Genomic DNA, 27295 nt, shown 5'->3' with positions numbered 1-27295 from the left:
GTGTCTGCCGTACATCAGCGTGAACCAGCCACAGGTATACATGTGGTTCCTCCCTCTTGAACCTCTGCCCCACCACATCCCACCACATCCCACCCATCTAGGCTGTCACAGAGTACTATGACTAAGTACTATGACTTGATTTTGAATCTTGGCTCTAGCATTTTAGCTTTGTAATTTTGGGCAGATCACCACTTTGCCTGTTTCCTCGTTTATTAATGGAGTATTCTACCTCACAGGATTGTTGTAAGGGTTAATTTGGGTTAATGAATTTAAATGCTAAGTATAATGACTGGTGTATTAAGTGTCAATAAGTTAGTGTTGTTCAGTTGCTAAGTCATATCCAACTCTTTGCAGCCCCATGAACTTCAGGACACCAGGCTTCCCTGTCCTTCACTATCTCCTGGGGTTCACTCAGACTCATGTCCATTGAGACAGTGATACCATCCAACCATCTTATCCTCTGCTCCTCTTGTCCTCAATCCTTCCCAGCATCAGGATCTTTTCCAGTGAGTCTGCTCTTGGTGTCAGGTGGCCAAAGTATTGGAGCTTCAGCTTTAGTCCTTCCCATGAGTATTCGGGGTTGGTATCTTTTAGGATTGACTAGTTGATAGTTTGATCTCCTTGCAGTCCAGGGGACTCTCAAGAGTCTTCTTTTCCAACACTACAATTTGAAAGCATCAGTTCTTTGGTGCTCAGCCTTCTTTATATTATAGTCCAACTCTCACATCCATACATGACTACTATAAAAACCATAGCTTTGACTATATGCACCCTTGTCAGCAAAGTGATGTCTCTCCTTTTTAATATGCTGTCTAGGTTTGTCATAGCTTTTCTTCCAAGAAGCAAACGTCTTTTAATTTTGTGACTGCAGTCAATGTCTGCATTGATTCTGGAGCCCAAGAAAATAAAATCTGTCACTGTTTCTACTCTTTCACCATCTATTTGCCATCAAGTGATGGGACCAGATACCATGGTTTTCGTTTCACTCTCCTCCTTTGACATCATCAGAAGGCTCTTTAGTTCCTCTTGGCTTTCTGCCATTAGAGGGGTATTGTCTGCATATCTGAGGTTGTTGATATTTCTCCCGGCAATCTGGATTCCGGCTTGTGAGTCATCCAGCCTGCATTTCACATTACTTAACATTTACTAGCAGAGGGAAAAAATAGGTGGATGTTTGGGTATTGGCCGTGGCACTCTTATTTCATAACTGGAAAGGGGAACTTCCAATAGCAATTTCTTCCTCCTTTTTTCCCTCCTGTTTTCCATGGTTTTTCTTTCAGTGTTTTTGTCATTTGTCTTTCTGGTCTGATAAATCTTGCTTATTGCTGGAAATAATTAGCTTTGAGCTATTTATATATATTTTTTGAGTCATCTGCCATGTATCTATTTGTTAGGGAAAAATGACGTGGTAAGCCTGACTTTTTTTTTTTTAGCCTGATGGTTTTTAAATGTCTGATGGCCAGTTGAGGTGAGAGTAGCTTTTCCTTCTCTTCTTTGAATGCTGGTCTAGCCCCCTTATTCGTCTTCTGTGCAAAGTTGGGATGAGAGGAAGATTTCAGAACTTCCCATTTATCTCTTGTATTCTTTGAAGGGTAAGAAATGGAATGGTTAGATTTTTAAATGAAATTCTGCATACTTCTTTCTTTTCTCCAGATTGATGTTTTTCTTTGATATTTTATTGTTTTTTATTAATTTTCAAATTTCACAGTGTGAAACATTTAAACGTGTCCAAAACGTATATAAGATAAACTTTTACTTTATTTTTCTTCATTTCATTAAGTTTGAGTGTATGGAGTTTCATGGTCTTATGCTAGCGTCTTTCACTAAAAGTCCTTTTTATACTTATTTTTAAGAAACAGATCTGGAGTAGGTACTAACTGTTGACTTGAGCCAATGTATGATAAAGTCAGCAACTCAACTAAAATATATTAATTCTTTGCTGTTGAAAATACACATTTAAAACACTCTGTCCTTTTCTTCCCTTTATGAAAGGAGTTTGGGTGGAGAGGACTTTAATCAAAGGAGTAGGTGATACATCTCAAATAGTAAATAGATATAAAAGAGAACTTTCAGTTTTACCACTCTGATCAGAAGCTCATTTCCTGACCAAAAGTCATACTTTGTACAGCTCTTTGGGTTTCCTGTGCCCTTGTTGAAGAGCTCGCTGTTGAAGTTTGTTTAAGAAGTGGTAGTTGTTGGAACAATTTTGGACAGGGGAAGCTTTTCTTGAAATGGAAGCAAGTCTAAAGATCTTGGCCTCTTAGATTGCATTCCAGGGACCTGAATTGTTAAGTTTTATGAAGCTGGTCCCCAACTGGCACTTGAGTAAGTTTATAAAGATTCTATCTTGTTCAGGATCTCCATTACTTTTTCTTTCAGCCATTATTAGGTAATTAAAAGATGATTTTTCTAATCCTAGAGTTGAACTCTCCACATGATAGGAGTCATGTTCCTAGTTGAGGGAGTAATATTTTTGGTTGCCAAAGGAATATACTCATATGTATTGATGAAAAATTTAAATACATAGCTAAAATACAGTATTTACTATTTTACTGAACAATATTTACTATTTTACTCATCAATTTCAAATACTACCACTAAAATTAACAGAAAACTCAAAGTTCTCCTTATGAATTTTTAAGAATGTATCCAATTAAATCAAAAGTAGAAGGTAAATAGCAAAGAGCTTCTCCATACTCCTGTTGCCCATGTACCAGTTTCTTCCCATTACCAGAAATGTTTAACAGTTAACAAATCAACTGATTTCCCTTTATCTCTCCCCTTACCTTTACCCCTAAACTAGCTCTAGGTAGAGTTGTGAAATAGGTCGTATTTATTTGAAACAACCTTCTTAGCCTGTCTTCTTGTCCTTTGTTGTCTGGTACATTGTTTCTCAACTTTTTATATCCTAAAATCCATCAATTCTCTATCAAAAATCCTATGATATTAGAAAGACATTTAAGAATGTCTTAAATGTTAAGAAGTGTTAAGAGTTAAGAATTTAAGAACTGGGTCATAGTTAAGGGTGTATGTAGTATGGGAAAGCAGTATGCCTTTCAGGTTGTTAATAACTTGGCATACATTTTTGAATAAACGATTGGCATAAAATACATCATGTTTCCTGTAGGAAACATTAGTGTAAACCAAGTGAAAATAAGTTTTTATGCTGTTGAGATTCTTAAAGCTTTTGGGGGTAACACTAGTTGGTGAAGCACAGTAAGTGGGACATAGCAGATGTTGATCAATGTTACCTGCCTTTGTACTGGAATCTATAGTATTTCATTCTTTAAATATAATAATACTGAATTGAGTGGACAGTATTACTAGTGTCAATAATTGATTGTGCAGTTACGAACATTAAGCCTGGATTGGTCAGAAATGGCGTAGAAATGGTGCAACTAACTCCAGGGCATGCTCAGACTCACAAACTCAGTAAGCAGTTCGTGGTAGGTCAGGATTCATTCAGTCAGAAGTAGCTTTTGTTTTCTCTTGTGCAGTCTTACAAGTAAGAAATGGTATTTCAGATTTATAGGTCCAAGTATGGGAGAGTAGACTTTTATTGCTACAGAAACTCCTGCTTCCTTTCTCATTACTAATGTATTCCGTTGATGATATTCATGTCATCATCGGTTGAGCACTATTAGCTTTTATGACTTCAGAATGGTATGGAAATATTTTTGGCAGGTATCTAGTCAGTATTAGTATTTCTGATATATCTTGTCAGTCACCTGTGTTGCTGATTTTCTGTCAAGTATAAGAGATTAAAAAACATTAAAAGATACTAAAAAGCAATAAAAGTTATTTATCTCTTGGATAATACTGAGGCACTTATAGTCAAGTATGTTTGTCAAATATATATATTTTTAAGTGTTTGGAAATACTACTTTTAAAAAAGTAAAATTGCTCTCGTTATTTACAAGTGGAATTAGTTTTTTGAAACTCAGCAACCAAAGCAAATTGCAACTGAAAAAATTGCAACAGTAAAGAATGAATGTTTTAGTAATGCTCTCTAAAAACTGAAAATTAGTTGGCTTTAAATTTATCCACAATAGTAGTAATAAAACTTGTCACAATGCGTATTATTAAGTATAAATACCAAATAATAAGTTAAAATATTCTTTATAATTTTAATTCCTCATATGACTGTCTCCTTTTGGTTAAAGCAGAAACCGGTTGTTTATCAAGAGTCTATTTAGTAACTGTTTCTGTAAGAAGTCAGAGATTAGCATTTTTGATATATAGTTTACTTTGTTACATTATTTCCTTTGTTAAATGTTCTTGCAATGATTTGAGAAATGTTCTTGCAATGATTTGAGAAACCTGACTGGATAGAATACTAATGTATTCCTCCTACCCTTTTCTATGACATTACTAGTGCCTCAGTGTGATTTGAAACTTGGCAAGAAGAGTATGATAGAAAATACTAATTATTTTTGAGAAAATACAAGCAATGCTTGGGACTTTCAGGTTTAGCAATACAGGGCTTTTTTAAAATTGAAAAATGAGATTGATTTATAATTTCCTCTTTTACATAATTATTTTTAATAACGTTTTATTGAAGTATAATTTATATACCATACAGTTCATCTATTTAGAGTGTACAATATATGGTTCTTAATATATTCAGAGTTGTGCAAACATTGCCATAATCAATTTTAGAACATTCCATCCAGTGAGAAAAAACACTGTGCCCATTAGCAGTGCCTCACTGTCTGGCCCCAGCCTTCCTTCCCTTAGCCACACACAGCACCGAGTCGTCTCCTTCCTCCCTCTGTGTGTGTGCGTGTTCTGAACATTGCATATCAGTGCATGCATGCATGCTCTGTTGCTTCAGTCAGTAGCCTCATACAATTTGTAGCCTTTGGTTTCTGGCGTTTTTTATTTAGTATAGTATTTTTAAGTTTCATCCATGCAGTAGCACAGTTATCAGCACTTCATTCCTTTGTATTGCCAAATAATGTTCATGGAATGGACATGCTACAGTTTATTTGTACATTCTTGAGTTGGTGAACTGCTTCGAACATTTGCATACAAGATTTTATGTTTACATATGTTTTCATTTCTCTAGGAATTGCTGGAGCATATGGAAGCTCTATGTTAAACTTTTTCAGGAAAACATTTTTATAGATATTTTTTTCCTCCATATAATTAAAGTATAACATGAAAGACATCCAAACTGAATTACAATTTCCTGTCAATATTCTCATCAATAACTTTCCACTAATATTTCTGGGTGTTGGACATTTCACTTATCTTCAGTTTTCAGTTACTCTAAACACCTAAATATTTTGGCTTTTCTAAAGTCTCCAACTCCATTCCCACAGCCAGTGATAAACTATGTACTGGCACTTGCAGTTGTGAGAGAACCCCAACCTATTAGTCAGAGGGACCTCTGTGTGGTGAAAAATATTTTATGGTGATGTATACTAACATCTTTACTTAACATGTAATGTGTCTTCCAAGATAGATTTGAGGTTTGCATCTAAAGTTAGAATTTCTATAAATTCTGTGTTTGACTTTCTCAGAATATACATCCACACTTACAAATTCTATAACACAGCTCTTTTATTTTTTTTAAATCCTACTTCTAATTTTGAAACAGTAGTCACTGCAGAAGATTTGGAAAATACCCAAAATCTCAAAATAAGCTACTTATAATTCTACTATCCAGATAGCTGTTTCTAACATTTTGATGTATACGCTCTTATATTTTGATTATTTACATTTAGAAAAAAATTTAAATTGCAGACCATTTAAACAATAGAGTTCAAAAAATAGAGAGTTCAGATGATATTGCAGGTAGTGTTTTATAACCTATTTAATAAATCATAACATTTTATGTCATTAAGTATTATTTTAAGTCTCTTTTTTAAAATCTTGATTTTTCTCAGTTGAAAAAAAGAATTTATAATTATCTAGAATTCTTACATATTTATATTTCGAAATATCTCTTTAAAGTCTTTTTCTCTTTGTGTGTATTTGGTTACTAAAGTGGGATTACAGTCTGTATAGTGTGTTTTCTTGTATTGTAAGACTGTTCCACAATTTTTCTTTTCTCTGTTTGTAGACATTTATTTCCACTGCTTCTCTTGGTGTGCATTTCAGATTAGTTTTTAGAGGTACATTTACTATGAATATTCTTAAGATTTTGGGCACATTTATGATTGCTTTTATTCAAATTAACATTTCTTACAGATCAGGCAAATACTTTTATCATGTATAACATAGGTGTAATAGTTGATTTCTATGGTATTTCCTGTTTTTAAAAATTGCAATCCAGAGATATACCACCAACACCTCCATCATCTTAAGAACGTGAAACAGAAATATAACTTAACTCTTCTGAATAAGTTCCCTGGCTAATAATCTAGAAAATCACAAACCATTACTACACAGGCTTTTATTCAGGTGTGTGTGGAACACTTTTAAGCCTAAATATACATGGATTTTATACATTTTTGTAATCTAACAGAATGAGCACATAACTTAGTATGTAGCTGGAGCATGATGAAAAAATCTGAGTGTGTAACTGCTCTCACTGAATTCCTAAAGCTCTTGTTTTCAGCCAGACTCTTCCTTTTGTACACTTCTTAACTAGTGAAGAGACTATTTATGTTTATATTTGGTTATAAAACTATATAAACTTATATACAGTTACTGGGAAAGTGAACCATAATATTATAGTCACAGTCTTTTTGTGCTGTATTTTTTAATGCTTCATCAGGATAGTCTTTTCAAAGTTTTTAAAAAGTTAAAAAAATTTATTAGTCAAAAGAAAACCAAATCTCTCAAAGACATATTTATGAAGAATGAGAGATTTGTCATTTTCTATTTTAAAAACTTTTCTGTACCTTAAAATCAGATTATAATCTTAATTATTAATTTAATATCATTGATTTTTCAAGTAATTCCATTTCTTTTCTTGTCAGGTTTATTAGTACCATAATGTTAAGTATCATCTATTTAAGTAAAGTAAAAACAATTAGCAGTTAGTAATCATATTTCTGTAATACACTATAAACTATAGTAAATTTTTAAGACTAAATTTAAACCACACAAAAAATACAGATTTTAAAGTTTTACATAGGACTTAAAGTAAGTTTTAAGTAAGATTAAGAGAATTTTCTGAAGTGATTCGCTTTTTCTTTTTTTTTTTTGGTGAGATTTTTGGAACTGACTCTAGGCTCTTGCATATTGAAAAAGAATATTTTCACATGTGTATACCTGTGGCGGATTCATTTTGATATTTGGCAAAACTAATACAATTATGTAAAGTTTAAAAATAAAATAAAATTTAAAAAAAACAAAAAAAAAAGTGAAAAAAAAAAAGAAAAAGAATATTTTGCTAGGAGTTAGTTTGATCCGTTTTGAAGTTGAGAAAGCAGGAAAGCATATTCACCCTTGATAGTCTGTGAATACAGATATGAATAGCAAAAGTACCCATTGTTCATATGTAATAAAAGACCCTTATCCAAAATATGCAAACACCTTTTAAAACTCAACAAGAAGAAAACAAACTAGCTGATTAAAAAATGGGCCAAAGACCTTAACAGACAGGTCACTAAGGAAGATGTGCACACTGTGAACAAGCATATGAAAAGGTGTTCCACAGTATAGGTTATTAGGGAAATGCCAGTTAAAATGAGGTACTCCACACTGATATCTACTAGAATGGTCAAAACCCAGTACTAAGAGCACCAGATGCTGAGCAGAATGCAGAGCAACAGGAACTGTCATATGTTGTTGGTGGAAATAAAAGAAGTGGTACATCCACTTTGGAAGATGTTTGGCAGTATCTTACAAAACTAAATATACTCTTAGCTTATAGGCCAGCATTCATGTTCCTTGGTATTTACCCAAAGAAGTTGAAAACTTAGAAAAACCTGCATACAGATGTTTACAGCAGCTTTATTCATAATTGCCAAACTTGGAAGCAACCAAAATATCCTTCAGTAGGTGAATGAATGAATGAACTAGATCCCACATGCCACAACTAAGAGTTCGCATGCCGCAATTAAATACCCCACGTGCTGCAATGAAGATCGAAGATCCTGCGTGTTGTAACTAAGACCTGACGCAGCCAAGAAATATTTTTTTAAAACAGCATGGAGGAACCTTTAATGTATATTACTAAGTGAAAGAAGCAACTCTGAAAAGGCAACCTACTATATGATTCTAACTACCTGACATTCTGGAAAAGGCAAAACAGTGGAAAGAGTAAAAAGATCAATGGTTGTCAGGGGTTTGGAGATGGGGAGGAATTAATAGAGCACAGAGGATTTTTAGGGCAGTGAAAATAACTCTGTATGTATGGAGAAGGCAATGGCACCCCACTCCAGTACTCTTGCCTGTAAAATCCCATGGATGGAAGAGCCTGGTGGGCTACAGTTCCTGGGGTCACAAAGAGTAGGACACGACTGAGTGACTTCACTTTCACTTTTCACTTTCATGCATTGGAGAAGGAAATGGCAGCTCACTCCAGTGTTCTTACCTGGAGAATCCCAGGGACAGGGGAGCCTGGTGGGCTGCCATCTATGGGGTTGGACAGAGTCGGACACGACTGATGCGACTTAGCAGCAGCAGTAGCAGCAGCAACATGGTACTATAATGATGGATACGTGTCATTATATATTTTTCCAAACCCATAGAACGCACATCACCAAGAGTGAACTCTAAATGTAAACTATGGACTCTGGGTAATAATGATGTGTCAGTGTGGGTTCATCAGTTATAACAAATGTCCCACTCTGTAGGGATAGCTGTGCATTTGTGGAGGTGAAGGGTATATAGAAAATCTCTGTAATGTCTCTCAGTCTGTCTATTAGCCTAAAACTGGTCTTTAAAAATAGTCTTAAATACAAATGTGTAGTCCTGTGCAGTAGGATTATTTTTTGTTTATTTCACTCAGAGAAGCAGCATTCATCACACAGGAAACCAAGATAGTAGACCGGCTAAGGGGGTCCTTAAAGCTTCATGGGCTGGACTTTGTGTGATTCTGAGAGGTAAAATTTTAAAATGGCCTCTTCCACCTATAGGTATCCTTTTGATGTAGAGGGGATTTTTTTTTTTTTTTTTTTGCCAACCAAGGTTCATTTTCTCTCCCCTAGTAGTTTAAGTGGAGGCAGCTAGAAAGGAAGAATCCTCGTAAGTATGTGGGCTGAAAAGCAAGCTGTTATATATAATACCACTCATTGAGGATTATATTTCTTTTGTTTCTTTCCAGGTTGCCTGGAAATGTTAGTAAGTGTAAAATAAGTGTTCTAGGATCATATAAGTAAGAGAGAGTATGTGAAAATGAAAGTTATTCAGTTGTGTCTGACTCTTTGTGACCCCATGGATATACAGTCCATGGAATTCTCCAGACCAGAATACTGAAGTGGGTAGCCATTCCCTTCTCCAAGGGATCTTCCCAACCTAGGGATTGAACCCAGGTCTCCCACATTGCAGGCAGAATCTTTACCAGCTGAGCCACCAGGGAAGCCCAACTGGGGTGGGTAGCCTATCCCTTTTCCAGTGGATCTTCCCAACCCAGGAATCAAACCCAGGGGTCTCCTGCATCGCAGGCGGATTCTTTACCAGCTGAGCTACAAAGGAAGCCCGTAAGAGAGAGTAAGTAAAGCAGGTTTTAAAAAAAAGTTATTTGTGTATGTGTGTTTGTGTATTTGAGTTTTGAAATGCTAATTGCATTGTTACACTGAATAGACAGATATAGTATATAATATTTCCCAAATTTGTTTGACCATGGGATTCTTCTTTCATAAGTTTTTTACTAAAATCCAGGACATAAGTAGGACAGTTCATAAAATTCTACTCTAGATTAATGGACGGAATAACAGGCCAGTTGGAAAAGAATCTCTTGCTGGCATGAAAGCAAATACCTTTTGCTACTTTGTGTTGTTTTCCTAATTCAAATGGTAAAATACTTCTCATGTACTCAGTCTTAACAAATTAGATACAAATTAACTCATCCTCTGTGGCTTCAGAAGCATAATTATAGATTAGAAGACCAAGTGGCCATCTTTGGTTTTGGTTTGATTTGAATAACTTGTTAAAAATCAATGATTTTTAAAACACTGCACTCAACAGAACTTTCTGCAGTGGTAGAAATGTGCTATATCTGTGCTGTTCTGTATGGCAGTCAGTAGCTACATGTGGTTATTAAGCATGTAAAATGTGCTAGTGAGGCCAAGGAACTGAATTTTCTGTTTTATTTTTGTTAATTTAAATTATTACATGTGGCTAGTAGCTTCTGTTTTGGACAGTGCAGTCTTTAGAATATATTTATATATATGTGCAATTAAAATGAAGTAATTCTTTTTTGGAAAAGCTGAAACTGATGAATATACTTAAGTAATTTATATTCATGTCATTTTATAGCCACATGATTGAAAGAATTCTCCCAGTGGTTTTGTACTTAAAAAAAAAAACTATGTAATTTACTAGATAGATTTCAGGACCATAAATTTTTTTTTTCATAAATATTTTTTTACAGTTATTTTTTATGTATTTCTTTTGTATAAGCAGTACTACATTCCAAATGAGCAAAAGGGTTTCACATTCAGTTTGAAGAAAAGAATGACAATAGGAAGAAAGAAGGTACCCTCAGATGAGACCCCAGATTTAGTTTCATTTGCCATTGGTGTGCTGGCCAGAACTGAGGCATCTGCAGAATTTTTCCGGTTATTGATTTATCTCTAAGTTGGAGATACAGTTTATATAAATATCCTTTGAAAAAATTAGAGCTTACAAAATGAAAATAGTGTTATAAATGTTATTGTTAAATAATTATGGAACATATCAGAAATTTGACTCATTTTCTGCAAATATACTTTTGAGTTTTAAACATTGATCCTTAGTCATTTGATATCATCTGATTTGGGGTTAGAATAATGCCTGTGTTTGGTAGAAAGGCAAAAGTATTAAGGCATGTAGATTCTCAAAAGAAAAGTTTGACAAAACTATCATAATTGAATAATTTTAGAATAAATTGTTAAAGATATAACTACTTAGGGATTAATTTCAGAGTAGTTTTTCTTATCTAACACTGAGATTAGGAAATTTTAATAAGCAGTTATTTGCAAGCAGCTTATTTAATATATGAATAATACCTCTTTGCACATGCCAGCTGAATAAAGTATTTTACTCAATAATATGACTAAATAGTTTCACTTTAGTATTGAACTCTTAAAGCAGTTTATATGTATTTTTATTCAACTAGCATTCAGTTGTTACTGGTTTTATTTTGGAGTATCATTCCTTTTTTTTTTTTGGAGTATCATTACTTTTAAGAGCTGGTAATTATTTAAAAAGTTGTCCACAAGCATTTTGAATTGTATAGAACTGATGGCTTCCTCATAAGAAGTTGTGCATTATGTAGAGTCACAGATGTAGCCTCAATATAAATCATGAATTTTAGGTACATAATAAAAAATAATTTTAAAGCTATATATATTTATATTTATGTGTGATAATCAATGCCCTTTGTCTGTCTTAAAATAGTGGTTTTAATGTTCCCTAAGTTGCAAAAATCTTCTCATATATTAAAGATGATAGTTTTACTATTTTTCATTTTTAATACAACCAGTAAACGACCTTACTATGTGGCAATTAATGTTTTATGGTATATTTGGATGAAGTGTGTATTATGGATTAAATCACTCAAAATGTTGTTTTAGGTAAAAGCAATTCTGTTTACTGACATGTAGCTCAGTTTCTTTTTGTTTTTTAAGATGCACTGCTTTAAATTATAGTCAGTTTACAAAGGATTAATTTCCAGAGTAAACAAGCAGCTCATACAGCTCAATACCAGAAAAACAAACAACCCAATCAAAAAGTGGGAAAAAGACCTAAACAGACATTTTTCCAAAGAAGACATACAGGTGGCTAACAAACACATGAAAAGATGCTCAACATCTCTCATTATTAGAGAAATGCAAATCAAAACCACAATGAGATATCACCTCACACCAGTCAGGATGGCCATCATCAAAAAGTCTACAAACAATAAATGTTGAAGAAGATGTGGAGAAAAGGGAACCCTCTTGCACTGGTGGTGGGAATTTAAATTGATAGAGCTGCTATGGAAGACTTAAAAAACTAGGAGATTGCTTTAAAAGCTAGGAATAAAAGCACCATATGACCCAGCAATCCCACTCCTAGGCATATACCCTGAGGAAACCAAAATTGAAAAAGACACATGTACCCCAATGTTCACTGCAGCACTATTTACAATAACTGGAACATGGAAGCAACCCAGGTGTCCACCAACAGATGAATAGATAGAGAGCTGTGGTACATATACACATGGAATATTACTCAGCCATAAAAAGGAGCACATCTGAGTCAGTTCTAATGAGGTGGATGAACCTAGAGCCTATATAACAGAGTGTAGTAAGTCAGAAGGAGAAAGATACATATCATATACTAATGCATATATATGGAATCTAGAAAGTTGGTACCAAAGGATTTATTTACAGGGCAGCAGTGCAGAAGCAGACATAGAGAACAGACTTATGGACACAGGGGTTGGGGAGGAGGGAAAAGGCGAAATGTATGGAGAGAGTAACATGGAAACTTACATTTTGATATGTAAAATAGATAGCCAACAGGAATTTGCTGTATGACTCGGGAACTCAAACAGGGGCTGTGGTAACAACAACCTAGAGGGGTGGGATGGGGAGGGAGGTGGTAGGGAGGCGACATATGTATGCCTATGGCTGATTCATGTTGATACGTGGCAGAAAATAACAAAATTCTGTAAAGCAATTATTCTTAGCAAAAACAAGAGCAAATATTATAGTCAATTTAGCCTAATCTTTTCCTATTTTTATAACAACATATTTTTATATAAACATGCTTGATGTTTTTCAAAAAACAGTACTACCTATCAATAGATATTTGACATAGAGGTAATCTGTAAGCCCACTGCTTCTAAACACATTCTGTTGATTTTACTTCTATTTTATGTAATAAAAATACCATTTCATAATTAGCTTGCCTTTTCTCTTTAAAAAAAATACCAATATGCATATTTCACAGTTCTCTTTGAATTTGATAACTTTAAGTTATTGCTGCTGCTGCTGCTGCTGCTGCTGCTAAGTCGCTTCAGTCATGTCCGACTCTGTGCGACCCCATAGATGGCAGCCCACGAGGCTACCATCCCTGGGATTCTCCAGGCAAGAACACTGGAGTGGGTTGCCATTTCCTTCTCCAGTGCATGAAAGTGAAAAGTCAAAGTGAAGTCGCTGAGTCATGTCCGACTCTTCGTGACCCCATGGACCACAGCCAACCAGGCTCCCCCATCCATGGGATTTTCCAGGCAAGAGTACTGGAGTGGGTTGCCAGTGCCTTCTCCATTAAGTTATTAATGTTGATGTAAAAAGCCAAATGTTTTGAGTAACATTACTCAGAGACATCTTAGATTGACTGTATCTAAGTTAGAATAATAAACATTTCACAGGGTCATGAAAGTCCTAGCTTTTAAGGTTTTTAGTATTTAGTATAACCCCATAATTGATATGTGCTAATATGTTTGAGTTGCTATGAGATTAAGGAGTAGAGACAAAATTCCTCATTTTTTATTTGTTTCTTTTTTTAAAGACACCTAGTTGTTGGGCAGAAGAAGGTGCAGAAAAGAGATCACATCAGCGTTCTGCATCATGGGGGAGTGCTGATCAACTGAAAGAGGTAAGTTACTTCTGTTTCCAGTCTGTAACATGCTCTGGTCCTAGCAAATTCTTAACTATTTCCTGAATGTAATGATACTTCCTGTATTTGTGATAAACTTACCTCTTTCAGAGTTTTAAGGGTTGCTTTCCACTTTTTGGTGAATAATTCTGAGTTTACATCATTTGTGCCCTTCATATTTTTATGAATATTTCTTATGTACTCACTGAGATTTTTTTGCCTTTCCAGAATGAAGTCTGATTTTATGTAATTTTATCTTGTTCATTTTAGTTATTTTTTCCCCCATTTCAGCGTTCTTGTTCTTGAATCACAGCAACTAGAACTATAGATCACAGTTTTTACAAAGGTACGATAAAGTTAGAGAAACTTAAAGTTGAAAGATCATCTAGTCCATCTCCTGTATAAATACTTGTATACTTATAGTTGACTCACACTGTTGCACTCCAGAGACCAACACAACATTATAAAGCAATTATCCTCCAATCAAAAGTAAAAAAGAACAAAGCACTCCTTAGAAAATGTTCATTATAGTCATTCTCAGTGAAAAAGCTCATCACTTTGCAAGGGAACCAAACCAGTTCAGTTGTTGCAGCTTAAGTTGTTAACTAGTTTATTTTGTAGATTGAACTTAAAATTATACCCCTAAGTTTTGACTCTGCCCTCTGCATCAATATTGAAAAAGTATAATTTAAATATTTGAAAGGCTTGCAGTATGTCATTTTCCTCCAGGATAAACATTGACATTTCTCTCAAGTACATTTCATATGATAGTTTCCATACCTCTTAGTATCATTTTCTTATACTTTAGGTATCAGTATTTCTCATGTACTGTGGTATCTGGACTGAACAGATATAGTAGTCTATTCGCATAGTCTGTTGCCTATGACTGTGTTACATTTTTAGTTGCTTCATTACATTATTGATGTAGAGAAATCCTCAGCTCCTATCCATGCCACATACAAACACACATGCACAAAATCAATTTTTACCAACAGCAACAAAAAAGGAAGCTGACTCCAGTATATCTAGTTTAAGATAGGCATTGAATATATATATACATGCATAGACTATTGAGTGATATTGAATAAAAAGTAAATTTGCTCTTTTATCTCACAGGTAAATATAATCTTAAAGCTATAGCCAGGATTTGGTGTAGTTGAACTTTGGACTACAGCAGTTCATGATATACCCTATTAAAAAGGAATGGCTGACATGACGGAGTGAGAGATTTAATTACTCTCCTCACAAAAGAATAATAAAGCTGGACAAAATAATCAAAACAAATTCAGCACTCTGGAAATCAATCAAATTAAGAAACCTTATTCATGGAAAGTACTGAACTCCTCAGGGTAAGAATAACACAAGTTTGTGGTGTTCTTACTTGGTGCTGCGCTTCTTTCCCTATTCCTCATCTCCAACTTTGCAGATGTGGTATTTCAGCCAGGACGGGGCAGGCCTTGAAAACCAGAAGCTTTGCTGCCCCTGCTGGAGAGAGAACCTTGCTAAGGGAGTATTACAGAGTAAAATAACGTTCTTAGTTGCAAAGTAGGAAGGACCTATGGCTCTGCTGATCTGAGATTGTGGGGTGATTTCTGGCAAGCCCAGACTCACAGAGTGGCAGGATTTTATAGAGAGTTCTTGGAAGTCAGACAGTCTTGGAGGCTTGATAAGTTCACCCCATATCCCAGGTTGACTGGAGGCTGTAGAATAGTGTAGCAGAATATCAAATGGGCCCAAGTCACCCACTTCTCAGTGGGTAGTATAGCTTAAGAATAAGCGGAAATGAGACCAAACAGGCCCAGTGGTAATAAAATCTGAGGCCAGCTTGTAAAAGGCCCAAGTTTTGAATGCACTCCTCATTCCACACACAAACCTCATTCAGATATACACACATCCTGAGAGTGGAAGCTTTATTGGACTGAGATGTTTGAGTAAAATGTCTGAATAGTGTTTTGCTAAACAGTAAGGTGACACTGGTGGAGAAGGCAATGGCACCCACTCCAGTACTCTTGCCTGGAGAATCCCATGGATGGAGGAGCCTGGTGGGCTGCAGTCCATGGGGTCGCTAAGAGTCGGACATGACTGAGTGACTTCAGTTTCACTTTTCACTTTAATGCATTGGAGAAGGAAATGGCAACCCACTCCAGTGTTCTTGCCTGGAGAATCCCAGGGACGGCAGAGCCTGGTGGGCTGCCGTCTATGGGGTTGCACAGAGTCGGACATGACTGAAGCGACTTAGCAGCAGCAAAGAGTCAGACACGACTGAAGTGACTTAGCAGCAGCAGCAAGGTGACACTGGAGACCACTTAAAAAGGTATGAAAAAGCCAGTCTTAGAAAAATGAAGGGGCAGGAGAAATGGAGGAGAGATGTCAGTGGCCACATATTGTGGGCAAAACAGACTTTTAGTCTATCAACTGCTCTCAAACAAAATCAGAATCTAGTTGCTCCAATATATTATCTAAAATGTCCACATTCAACAAAAAATTTAGACATATGCAAAGAGACAAGAGAGGATTACCCATACTTGAGGAACTATGCCTGAAGAACTACGGACGGAGGTTTGTAACATTATACAGGAGGTGGTGATCAAAACCATCCCTAAGAAGAAGAAATGCAAAAAAGGCAAAATGTCTCAGAAGGCCTTACAGATAGCTGAGAAAAAAAAAGAAGCAAAAGGCAAAGGAGGAAAGGAAAGATATATCCATCTGGATACAGAGTTCCGAAGAACAGCAAGGAGAGATAAGCAAGCCTTCCTCAGTGATCAATAGAGGAAAACAATAGAATGGGAAAGACTACAGATCTCTCCAAGAAAATTAGAGATACCAAGGGAACATTACATGCAAAGATGGGCACAATGAAGGACAGAAATGGTATGGACCTAACAGAAGCAGAAGATACTAAGAAGAGGTGGCAAGAATATGCAGAAGAACTATACAAAAAAGATCTTAAACCCAGATAACCACGGTGGTGTGATCACTCACCTAGAGCCAGACATCCTGGAATGTGAAGTCAAGTGGGCCTCCCTTAGGAAGCATCAATATGAACAAAGCTAATGGACATGATGGAATTCCAGCTGAGCTATTTCAAATCCTAAAAGATAATGCTGAGAAAGTACTGCACTCAATATGCCAGCAAATTTGGAAAACTCAACAGTGGCCACAGAACTGGAAAAGATCAGTTTTCATTCCAATTCCAGAGAAAAGCAATGCCAAAGAATGTTCAAACTACCACACAATCGCACTCATCTCACACGCTAGCAAGGTAATGATCAAAATTCTCCACGCTAGGTTTCAACAGTACATGAACCAAGAACTTCCAGATGTTCTAGCTGGATTCAGAAAAGGCAAAGAAACCAGAGATCAAATTGCCAACATCCGTTGGATTATTGAAAAAGCAAGAGAATTCCAGAAAAACATCTGCTTCATTGACTATGCTAAAGCCTTTGACTGTGTGGATTACAACAAACTGTGGAAAATTCTTCAAGAGATGGGAATACCAGACCACCTAACCTGCCTTCTGAGAAATCTGTATGCAGGTCAAGAAGCAACAGTTAGAACCTGACATGGAACAGTGGACTGGTTCCAAATTGGGAAAGGAGTACATCAAGGCTGTATATTGTCACCTTGCTATTTAACTTATATGCAGAGTATATCATGCAAAATGCTGGACTGGGTGAAACACAAGCTGGAATCAAGACTGCAGGGAGAAATATCAATAACCTCAGGTATGCAGATACCACCACCCTTATGGCAGAAAGTGAATAGGAACTAAAAAGCTTGATGAAAGTGAAAGAGGAGAGTGGAAAAAGCTGGCTTAAAACTCAACGTTCAAAAAACAACGATCGTGGCATCCGGTCCCATCACTTCATGGAAAATAGATGGGGAAACAGTGGAAATAGTGACGGACTTTATTTTCTTGATCCAGAATCACTGAAGGATGGTGACTGAAGCAATGAAATTAAAAGACGCTTGCTCCTTGGAAGAAAAGCTATGACAAACCTAGACATCATATTAAAAAACAGAGACCTTACTTTGCCGTCAAAGGTCCATATAGTCAAAACTATAGTTTTTCCATGAGTCATGTATGGATGTGAGAGCTGGACTATAGAGAAAGCTGAGGGCCACAGAATTGATACTTTGAAGTGTGGTGTTGGAGAAGACTCTTGAGAGTCCCTTGGACTGCAAGGAGATCAAACCAGTCAATCCTAAAGGAAATCAATTGTGAGTACGCATTGGAAGGACTGATGCTGAAGCTGAAGCTCCAATAATTTGGCCACCTGATGTGAAGAGCTGACTCACTGGAAAAGACCCTGATGCTGGGAAAGATTGAAGGCAGGAGGAAAAGGGGACGACGGAGGGTGATATGGTTGGATGGCATCACCGACTCAATGGACATGAGTTTGCACAACCTCTGGGAGTTGGTCATAGACAGGGAAGCCTGGCATGCTGCAGTCCATGGAGTCGCAAAGAGTCAGACATAAGTAAGTGACTGAACTAAAATGATTCTTGAGGGATAAAAAACAGTCAGTAGAAACTGTATCTAAGTGTCTCCATATGTTGGATTTAGCAGACTGAAACATCAAAGCCCCTATTATAAGTATATTCAAAGAACTAAAGAAAACCATGTTTAAAGCATTAAAGGGAAGTAGGACATCTATGACTCAATGAATAAAGAATATCCACAAAGATGCGATTATTAGGAAAAAATATACAAAACTCTATAGAGCTAAAATGTGTAGTAACTAAAATTAAAAATTCACCAGATGAACTTGGTAGAAAATTTGAGATGGCAGAAGAATCAGTGAGTTTCAGTACAGGTCAATAGAATACTCTCAAAGAGCAGAGAAAAAGATGGAAGAAAAGTCAGAAGAGCCTCAAAGGGAAACATTCCTGTGGGGAAACATTAAGTTCATATGTATACACAAAATGGAGATGGAGGAGAGGAGAGGGGAGAGGAGATAAGTTTGAAGAAATAATGACAGAAAACTTTGCAGATTTGATGAAAAACAATCTATGAATTCAAGAAGCTCAACAAACCCCAAGTACAAAAACAAAAAACTACACATAGACACATCATAGTTAAACTGCTGAAAGCCAAAGGAAAAGAGAAAATCTTGAAACTGGAAGAAAAAAATGACACGTTACAGTAGCGGACCAATAATACCATAATGGCTGATTTTTTTAATCAGAATTGTGATAAATATGGTTTCTAGTGAAACCGTAAAGCGGGAAATATTCAAAGTGCTAAAAGAAAAAATATCAACCAAGTATTCTATATTCAGAAAACCTTTAAAGGTGAAATAAAGTATTCTGAGATAAAGATTCACAGAATTTCCTGCTACTAGGCTGTCTTACTCTTCATACAGTTCATGGGGTTCTCAAGGCAAGAATACTGAAGTGGTTTGCCATTCCCTTCTCCAGTGGACCACATTCTGTCAGACCTCTTCACCATGACCCGCCCGTCTTGGGTGGGGTCGCAAAGAGTCGGACTAAGCGACTGAACTGAACTGAGGCTATCTTACAAGAACTACTGAAGGTACTGACTCTAGCTTAATTCAAATTGATAGGAAAATTTGAAGAGTGTTGGGTATGGCAAATATGTGAGTAAATATAAAACAACCTGTAGATACATTTTTCTCATTTTTCTACCTATTTAAAACACAAGATTACATGAAACAATAATTATAATACTATTATGCTGGGTGTATAACATATACATTAAATATAACAGTAATAACACAAAAGAGGACAAGGGAAAAGACATATTTTAGAATATAGATTCCCATTTACTGGAATTAAATATTATTTTGAAGTAGACTATAATAAATTATCTGGTCCCATCACTTCATGGGAAATAGATGGGGAAACAGTGGAAACAGTGTCAGACTTTATTTTTCTGGGTTCCAAAATCACTACAGATGGTGACTGCAGCCATGAAATTATAAGATGCTTACTCCTTGGAAGGAAAGTTATGACCAACCTAGATAGCATATTCAAAAGCAGAGACATTACTTTGCCAGCAAAGGTCCATCTAGTCAAGGCTATGGTTTTTCCTGTGGTCATGTATGGATGTGAGAGTTGGACTGTGAAGAAGGCTGAGCGCCAAAGAATTGATGCTTTTGAACTGTGGTGTTGGAGAAGACTCTTGAGAGTCCCTTGGACTGCAAGGAGATCCAACCAGTCCATTCTGAAGGAGATCAGCCCTGGGATTTCTTTGGAAGGAATGATGCTAAAGCTGAAACTCCAGTACTTTGGCCACCTCATGCGAAGTGTTGACTCATTGGAAAAGACTCTGATGCTGGGAGGGATTGGGGGCAAGAGGAGAAAGGAATGACAGAGGATGAAATGGCTGGATGGCATAACTGACTTGATGGACGTAAGTCTGAGTGAACTCTGGGAGTTGGTGATGGACAGGGAGGCCTGGCGTGCTGCGATTCATGGGGTCGCAAAGAGTCGGACATGACTGAGCGACTGATCTGATCTGATAATAAATTAAAATTCTTGTTATAATCCTTAGAGCAGTTCCTGACAAAATAACGCTATATAAGAATAGGAAATATCAAAAGTAGAATGCTGATGCTGCTGCTAAGTCGCTTCAGTCGTGTCCGACTCTGTGTGACCCCATAGACAGCAGCCCACCAGGTTCCCCCGTCCCTGGGATTCTCCAGGCAAGAACACTGGAGTGGGTTGCCATTTCCTTCTCCAATGCATGAAAGTGAAAAGTGAAAGTGAAACCGCTCAGTCATGTCCAACTCTTTGCGACCCCATGGACTACAGCCCACCAGGCTCCTCCATCCATGGGATTTTCCAGGGAAGAGTACTGGAATGGGTTGCCATTGCCTTCTCCCCAAAAGTAGAATAAAACGATACAATAAAAAATATCACAAAAGAAAGCACCTAGAGGAGGAAGAGACAAGTAAAAAAGATGTGACACAAGTAGAAAAATAGCAAAATGACAGGAACAAATCCAGTTATTTAATTACATTCAGTGAATGGAGTGAACGTTCTGTTTAAAAGGCAGAGATTGTCAAATTGGATAAAAAAGCAACACTCACCTATATCTTGTCTATAAGAAACACACCTTGTATTCAAAGATACGAATAGGTAGGTTGCAAATAAAAAGGTGGGGAAAGCTACACAGTGAAAAGAGTAATGATGCTTTCTTATCAGATGAAATAGACAAAAAATACTACTGAAGACAGAGACATCTCCTAATTGTTTAGACATCTAACACAGTCTGAACATGCATGAAGCACAACTATGGAAGCAGAAATCATTTTGCTTAACAATGTTTGATAGAACTGGGTAGAAAACCAGCAAGGAGATAGAAGAGTTTAAACAGGATAATCAGTCAGCTTGACCTAACATACATAGAAAACTGCCCATTGACTGTAGAATACACATTTTTTTCAAATTGAAGCATTTTCTGGGTTAGACCATAAACTGGGCCATAAAACAAGACTCAATAGGTTGTGAAAGACTCAAATCATGTAACAGAAAATAATCTTGTAACAAACCCAAATATTTGTCTTTTAAAGAACATTTACCTAATACCAAAAAGGAAATTTTAAATATTTGAATAAATGAAAGCAAAAAAGACAGCTTTGAATTTGTGTTTACAGATAAAGCAGTACTTCAAGGAAAAGTTATATGTAAGTGCACATATAAGAAAAAGAAAATTCTCAAATCAGTACCTAAGCTTCCATCTTAAGAAACTAGACAAAGAAGAGAAAATCATACCGAAAGCAAGCAAAGGAAATGATAAAGAATATAGCAAAAACTAATGAAACAGAAAAATAAGAGAAAAGTCAATGAAATTAAAAGTTGTTTTTTTTGGAAAGATGAACAAAGTTGACAAACCATTAGTTAGATTGACCAAGAAAGAAAATATACAAATTACCAAAATGAATAGTGAAAGAGGGGCCGTTACTACCAACCTTTTAGAACGTAAAGGTTTTATAAAGGAATCTTATAATCAAATGTGTGTCATCATTTATTAATAGAACATAAGATGAAATGGATAAAATTCTAGCAAGATAAGAATTACTAGAAAGAAACAAATTACCAAAACTGATTTAAGAACAAATAGAAAAATATGAGTATAAATTGTAGCAATAAAGAAATTAAGTAAGGAATTAAAAATGTTCTGCAAAGAAAATCCCAAGGTTTGATATGGTGAATTCTATCAAATATTCAAAGAAGAAACAATCCTTCAAAAGCTCTTTCAGAAAATAAAAGAGAAGGGAGCACTCCCCAATGTATTTTATCAGTCTAGAGTTATGTGATGTTGGCAGGCAAAGATACCTCAAGAAAAGAACATTTCAGATCAGTTTCTCTCTTGAACATAGATGTAGACATCCTTAACAAAATATTAGCAAACCAAATCTAGCAACTTATAAAAAGGATTATACACAAAGAGCGAGTGAGATTGGTTCTAGAAATGCAAAGTTGTTTTAAGATCCAAAATTCAATTAATGTAAATACACTATATTAATAAACTAAAGAACAGGACCACATAATTATCTCAGTAGAGTCAGAGAAAGCATTTGCCAAGCTCCAGTATCTATTCATGATTAAAAAAAAAAAATCTCTAAATAAACCAGGAATAAAAGAGAATTTTCTCTGCCTGATAAAGACCGTTTCTGAAAAACCTACAGACATCATCATATTCAGTGGTGAAAGCCAGAATGCTTTCCTCCTAAGATAAGGTAGTGATGTCTACAGTCACCTTGTCACCACTTCTCTTAGTATGGTACAGGAAGTTCTAGTCAGGCAGAAAAAATGAATAAGACATTTGGGGATGGCAAAACTGTCTTTATTCACAGATATATGATCCTATATATAGAAATTCCTAGGGAACATACAAATATATAAATTACTAGAACTAATACAAGTTCAGCAGGAAAAAAAACATCAACATACAGAAATCAAGTGCTTGTCTAGGTATCAGATGTGAACAATCCCCAAATCAGAAAATAATTTATTATAGTTGAATCAAAAATATTAAAATATTTAAGAAGAAGTATAATAGAAGCAGTTAAAAATTTGTATACTGAAAACAAAACTGCTGGATAAGGTTTTTAAAAATTGAAATAACTAGAAGACTGTTCATGGATTGGAAAACTCAATATTATCATTAAGATGGTAATTCTCCTCATATTGATTTAGTGTAACCCCTGTTTTTTCGTAGGGTTTTTGTTTTTGGTAAAAATTGACAAGATGATCCTAAAATGTATGTGGAAATGAAAAGGACCTAGAATGGCAAAAGTAATTTTGAAAACAAGGAAAATTTTGGAGAACTACTTCTTATATAATTTCACTACTTCTTATAAATTTATATTAATGAATTTGGCAAAATACTAGCATAAAGAAAAAATATAGATGATTCAAAATGGTGAACCCAAGGATAAATCCTTGTATTTTATGGTCAGTTTTTAGCAGAGCTGCCAACACAACTCAGTTGAAAAGGACAGTGTTTCTAACAACTGGTACTAGAATAATTACATATCCATAGCAGGCCCACTTCTGGGCATACATCTGGAGAACAACATGAGCTGATAGGATACATGTACCCCAGCGTTCACTGAAGAGCTGTTTATGATAGCACACGGAATCAACCTAAATGTCCATTGACAGAAGAATAGATAAAGATGTGGTATATGTGTGCAGACACACATGCACACACACACAATGGAATATTCCTCAGCCATTTACAAGAATGAAATAGTACCACTGGCAGCAACATGGATGGACTTAGAGACTGTCATACTGAGTGAAGGAACTCAGAGGAATATTGTATGATATGGCTCATATATAGAATCTAAAAAGAAATGATACAGATGAACTTACTTACAAAACAGAAAAAGATTCACAGACTTAAAGAATGAACTTATGATTGCAGGAGGGAAGGATAGGGGAAGGGATAGTTAGGGAGTTTGGGATGGACATGTACACACTATTACATTTTAAATGGATAGCCAACAGGGGCCTACTGTATGGCACATGGAACTCTGCTCAGTGCTGTGTGGCAGCCTGGATGGGAAGGGAGACTGGGAGAGAATGGACCCATGAGTCCATTTGCTGAGTCCCTTTGCTGTTCACTTGAAACTATCACAAAATTGTTTGTTATACAAACAATACAAAATTAAAAGTTAAAAGAAACTTAGATCCTTGACACTCATCATAGAGGGAAATGAACTCAAAATGGATCATAGTCCTGAATATAAGCTCTAAAATTTTAGATCTTCTAGAAGACCTTGGATTAGGCAAGACATTCTTAGATACAGTACCAGTAGTAAGGCCATAAAAGAAAAAAAATTGAACTTCATTTAAATGAACATTTACACTACATGACTAAAAGGATGAAAAGACAAAACCAGACAGAAATATCTGATATAGGACTTACATCCAGAATATATAAAGAACTCTTAAAAATCAATAAGAAGACAGCCCATTAAAAAAAGGGTAAGATACTTTGATAGAAATTTCTCATCAAAGATGTATGGATGGTAAATTACCACATGAAAAGGTAGTCAACATCATTTGACATTAGGCAAGCGTAGATTTAAACCTCAGGATACAACTACACACTACTACAGTGACTGTAATTTAAATGACAGATAACACCAAGTGATGGCAAGAATGAAGAGCATCCGGGACCCTCAACATTGTTCGGAAAATAAAATGTTACACCCAACTTTGAAAAACAGTTTTGACAGTTTCCTTAAAAGATAATCAGAGATACTTCCCTGGTGGTCCAGTGGTTAAGAATCTGCCCGCCAGTATAGGGGACACAGGTTCAATCCCTGATCCAAAGAGATGTCACGTTCAGCAAGTAAGCCTGTGTGCCACACTGTTGAGCCTGTGCTCTGGAACCCATGAGCCACAATCCCTGAGCCTGCGTGCCGCACCTACTGAAGAGGCTCCTGCACCTGGAACCTGTGCCCACAACGAGAGGCGCCTCCGCAAGGAGAAGCTGTGCACCGCGGCAGACAGTGGCTGCCCCGCGCTGCAGCTGGGGAAAAGCCTGCACAGCAGCAAGAATCCGTGTAGCCAAAAATGAATGAATAAAAACTTCATCAGAAATTTAGCATATAGCCCAGCAATTCTATTTCTCGGACTCTATAAGAGTCTTGAAAACACCTCTAAAAAAAAAATTATAAAAATAGCCATTGTTTGGTAAATGGATAAAGAAAATGTCATATATTCATGCAATACCAGACTGTTCAGCAATAAAAAGGAACACTGTGATGAATCCTGATACATGCTACAGTGGGAATGAACTTCAAAAACGTTTTACTAAGTCAAGAGTCAGCACATTTTGTTTTTCTATGAAAAGCCAGATAGTAACTATTTTATGGTGTGTGGGTCACAGAGCCTCTGCTGCAGCTGCTCAGCTCCACTGCTGTAGGTGAAAGCAGCCATAGACAGTATGGAGTGTGATTATGTTCCAATAAATTGTATTTACGAAAACATGTGGCATCCTAGATTTGGCCTGCAGACTGTAGCTTGCCACTCCCTGCTAAGTGAAAGAAGCCAGATGAATAAGATTACATATTATATGGTTTCATTTATATTGAAACGCCAGAAAGGGCAAATCTATAGAGGAAATAAAGCCCATTAGCGGTTGCATGTGGCTGGGGCTAGGGTGGAGGCAGTGGTGATTGGCTGTAAATAGACTCAAAGCAAATATGGGGGGTGATGAAAAAGTCCTAAAAATTGATTCGTGATTACTTTGTGCAACTCTACAAAGTGATTACAACTTATTTAATTTAACCTTACAATGGATGAAGTTAAGGCAATGTAAATTACACTTCAGTAAAGATTAAAAAAAAAAAAGAGGAATAGACATAAAAGACTAGTAGGCTTTGCATGGTATATTCATGGTAGATTTTATATAACTGAGCCTGGAAAATGAGTATATGGGTAAAGACTACATAAAATATTAAGAATACTTATAAAAGATGACAAAACTGGAATCTGAGGAAATTACGAAAGCCAAAACTATTAATGTTATTGAAACAGTAATATTTTTAAAATTATATGCTACTAAAATTTGTTGTTTTTTTTTAAATAACTTTGACCTGCTTCCTTGTCCTGGTATCAAATTCAGCTGTATCACATCCATTCTTCCTGAGTCAGAGATATGCTCCCCACCTCAGATAGTCTGCATCTGGATTTCTGACTTCAACGTCAGTGAAAGCACCTGTATAGTCTACTTCTGCTTTGCTCCAAGCTTATAAGACTACAATGTGAAAAATGTTCAAAGAAATACCTAAATATATTTTAGCTACATTTAAGACAAGAGAACCCCCTACAGACCATGAATAGAAGGGAAATCCTTAATGATGAGTAGATGCTGATGTTATCTGACTCATAGAAATCTGGATCGTGTTGGCCAGATTTCTCTGAGTTGAGCCAAATTTAAGAAATTGTAGATTACTACACATTTTAAGGAGATGGGAATACCAGACCATTTTACCTGTCTCTTGAGAAACCTGTATGCGGGTCAAGAAGCAACAGTTAGAACCCTGGATGGAACAACTGATTGGTTCAAGATTGAGAAAGGAGTTTGGCAGGGCTGTCCGCTGTCACCCTGTTTGTTTAATCTGTATGCTGAGCACATCATGAACAAAATGCCGAGCTGGATGAGTTACAAGCTGCAGTCAAGATAGGTGGGAGAAACATAAACAACCTCAGACGTATGGATGACACCACCTTAATGGCCGAAAGCAAAGAAGAACTAAAGAGCCTCTTGATAAGGGTGAAGGAAGAGAGTGAAAGAGCTGGCTTAAAACTAAATATTAAAAAAAAACTAATATCATGACTTCCAGCCCTATTACTTCATGGCAAATAGAGGGGGAAAAGGTGGAAGTAGTGACAGACTTCCTCTTCTTGGGCTCAAAAATCACTGCAGATGGTGACTGCAACTATGAAATTAGAAGACATTCGCTTCTTGGCAGGAAAGCATGACAAACCTAGACAATGTGTTTAAAAGCAGAGACATTATTCTGCCGACAAAGGTCTTTGGTCTTCCCAGTGGTCACCTATGGTTGTGACAGCTGGACCATAAAGGAGGAGGAGCACCGAAGAATTGATGCCTTCAAACGATGGTGCTGGAGAAGACTCCTGAGTGTTGCTAGGACAGCAAGGAGATCAAAGCAGTCAATCTTAAGGGAAATCAACCCTGAGTACTTGTTGGAAGGACTGATGCTGAAGCTGAAACTCTAGTATTTTGGTCATCTGATGCAAACTGTTGACTCATTGGAAAAGTCCCTGATGCTGGAAAAGATTGAGGGCAGGAGAATAGGGTAGGCATCAGAGGATGAAATGGCTGGATGGCATCACTGATGCAATGAACATGAATTTGGGCAAACTTCAGGAGATTGTGAGGGACAGGGAGGCCTGGCGTGCTGCAGTCCATAGGGTCACAAAGAGTCAGACACGACTGGGCAACTGAACAACACCACCTTTTTAGAGGGTAAAATGTGTCTTGCAAATGGGAGATTGAAACTGGGCTATATGCTTAAAGCAGGGAACTAGGACCATGTGTCTAAACAGTAAAACTAGATCTGAAGTAACTTCACCTGACACTGTTGGTGTTGTATAA

At 36.3% G+C, this 27295-nt stretch overlaps 1 protein-coding gene and 1 long non-coding RNA gene across 19 annotated transcripts in view; one reads left to right on the top strand and one right to left on the bottom strand.

The window, feature by feature from the left end:
• Window positions 1–27295, bottom strand: part of LOC147374610 (uncharacterized) — a 310540-nt gene that overhangs the window by 215563 nt on the left and 67682 nt on the right. For 4 of the 15 annotated variants that reach the window (XR_015162964.1, XR_015162958.1, XR_015162965.1 and 1 more), the window contains exon 4: window positions 15068–15171. The exons of 8 other annotated variants lie outside the window; for them this stretch is intronic. This is a non-coding gene — a long non-coding RNA (uncharacterized LOC147374610). The remainder of the gene's footprint in view (window positions 1–15067; window positions 15172–27295) is intronic. 3 more of the 15 variants (XR_015162961.1, XR_015162968.1, XR_015162969.1) reach the window with 1 other exon arrangement.
• GLCCI1 (glucocorticoid induced 1) overlaps window positions 1–27295 on the top strand; it is a 107806-nt gene that overhangs the window by 39883 nt on the left and 40628 nt on the right. For all 4 annotated transcript variants that reach the window (XM_086397670.1, XM_086397668.1, XM_086397669.1 and 1 more), the window contains exon 3: window positions 13600–13686. In XM_086397670.1, the coding sequence (XP_086253796.1) occupies window positions 13600–13686 (87 nt within the window). The remainder of the gene's footprint in view (window positions 1–13599; window positions 13687–27295) is intronic.

This window comes from Bos grunniens, chromosome 4, assembly GCF_055505025.1.
Source record: "Bos grunniens cultivar Pamir isolate PY7600 chromosome 4, Bosgru_T2T1.0, whole genome shotgun sequence".
NCBI classification, from domain to species: Eukaryota; Metazoa; Chordata; class Mammalia; order Artiodactyla; family Bovidae; genus Bos; species Bos grunniens.
This window is presented reverse-complemented; position numbering and strand designations above follow the sequence as displayed.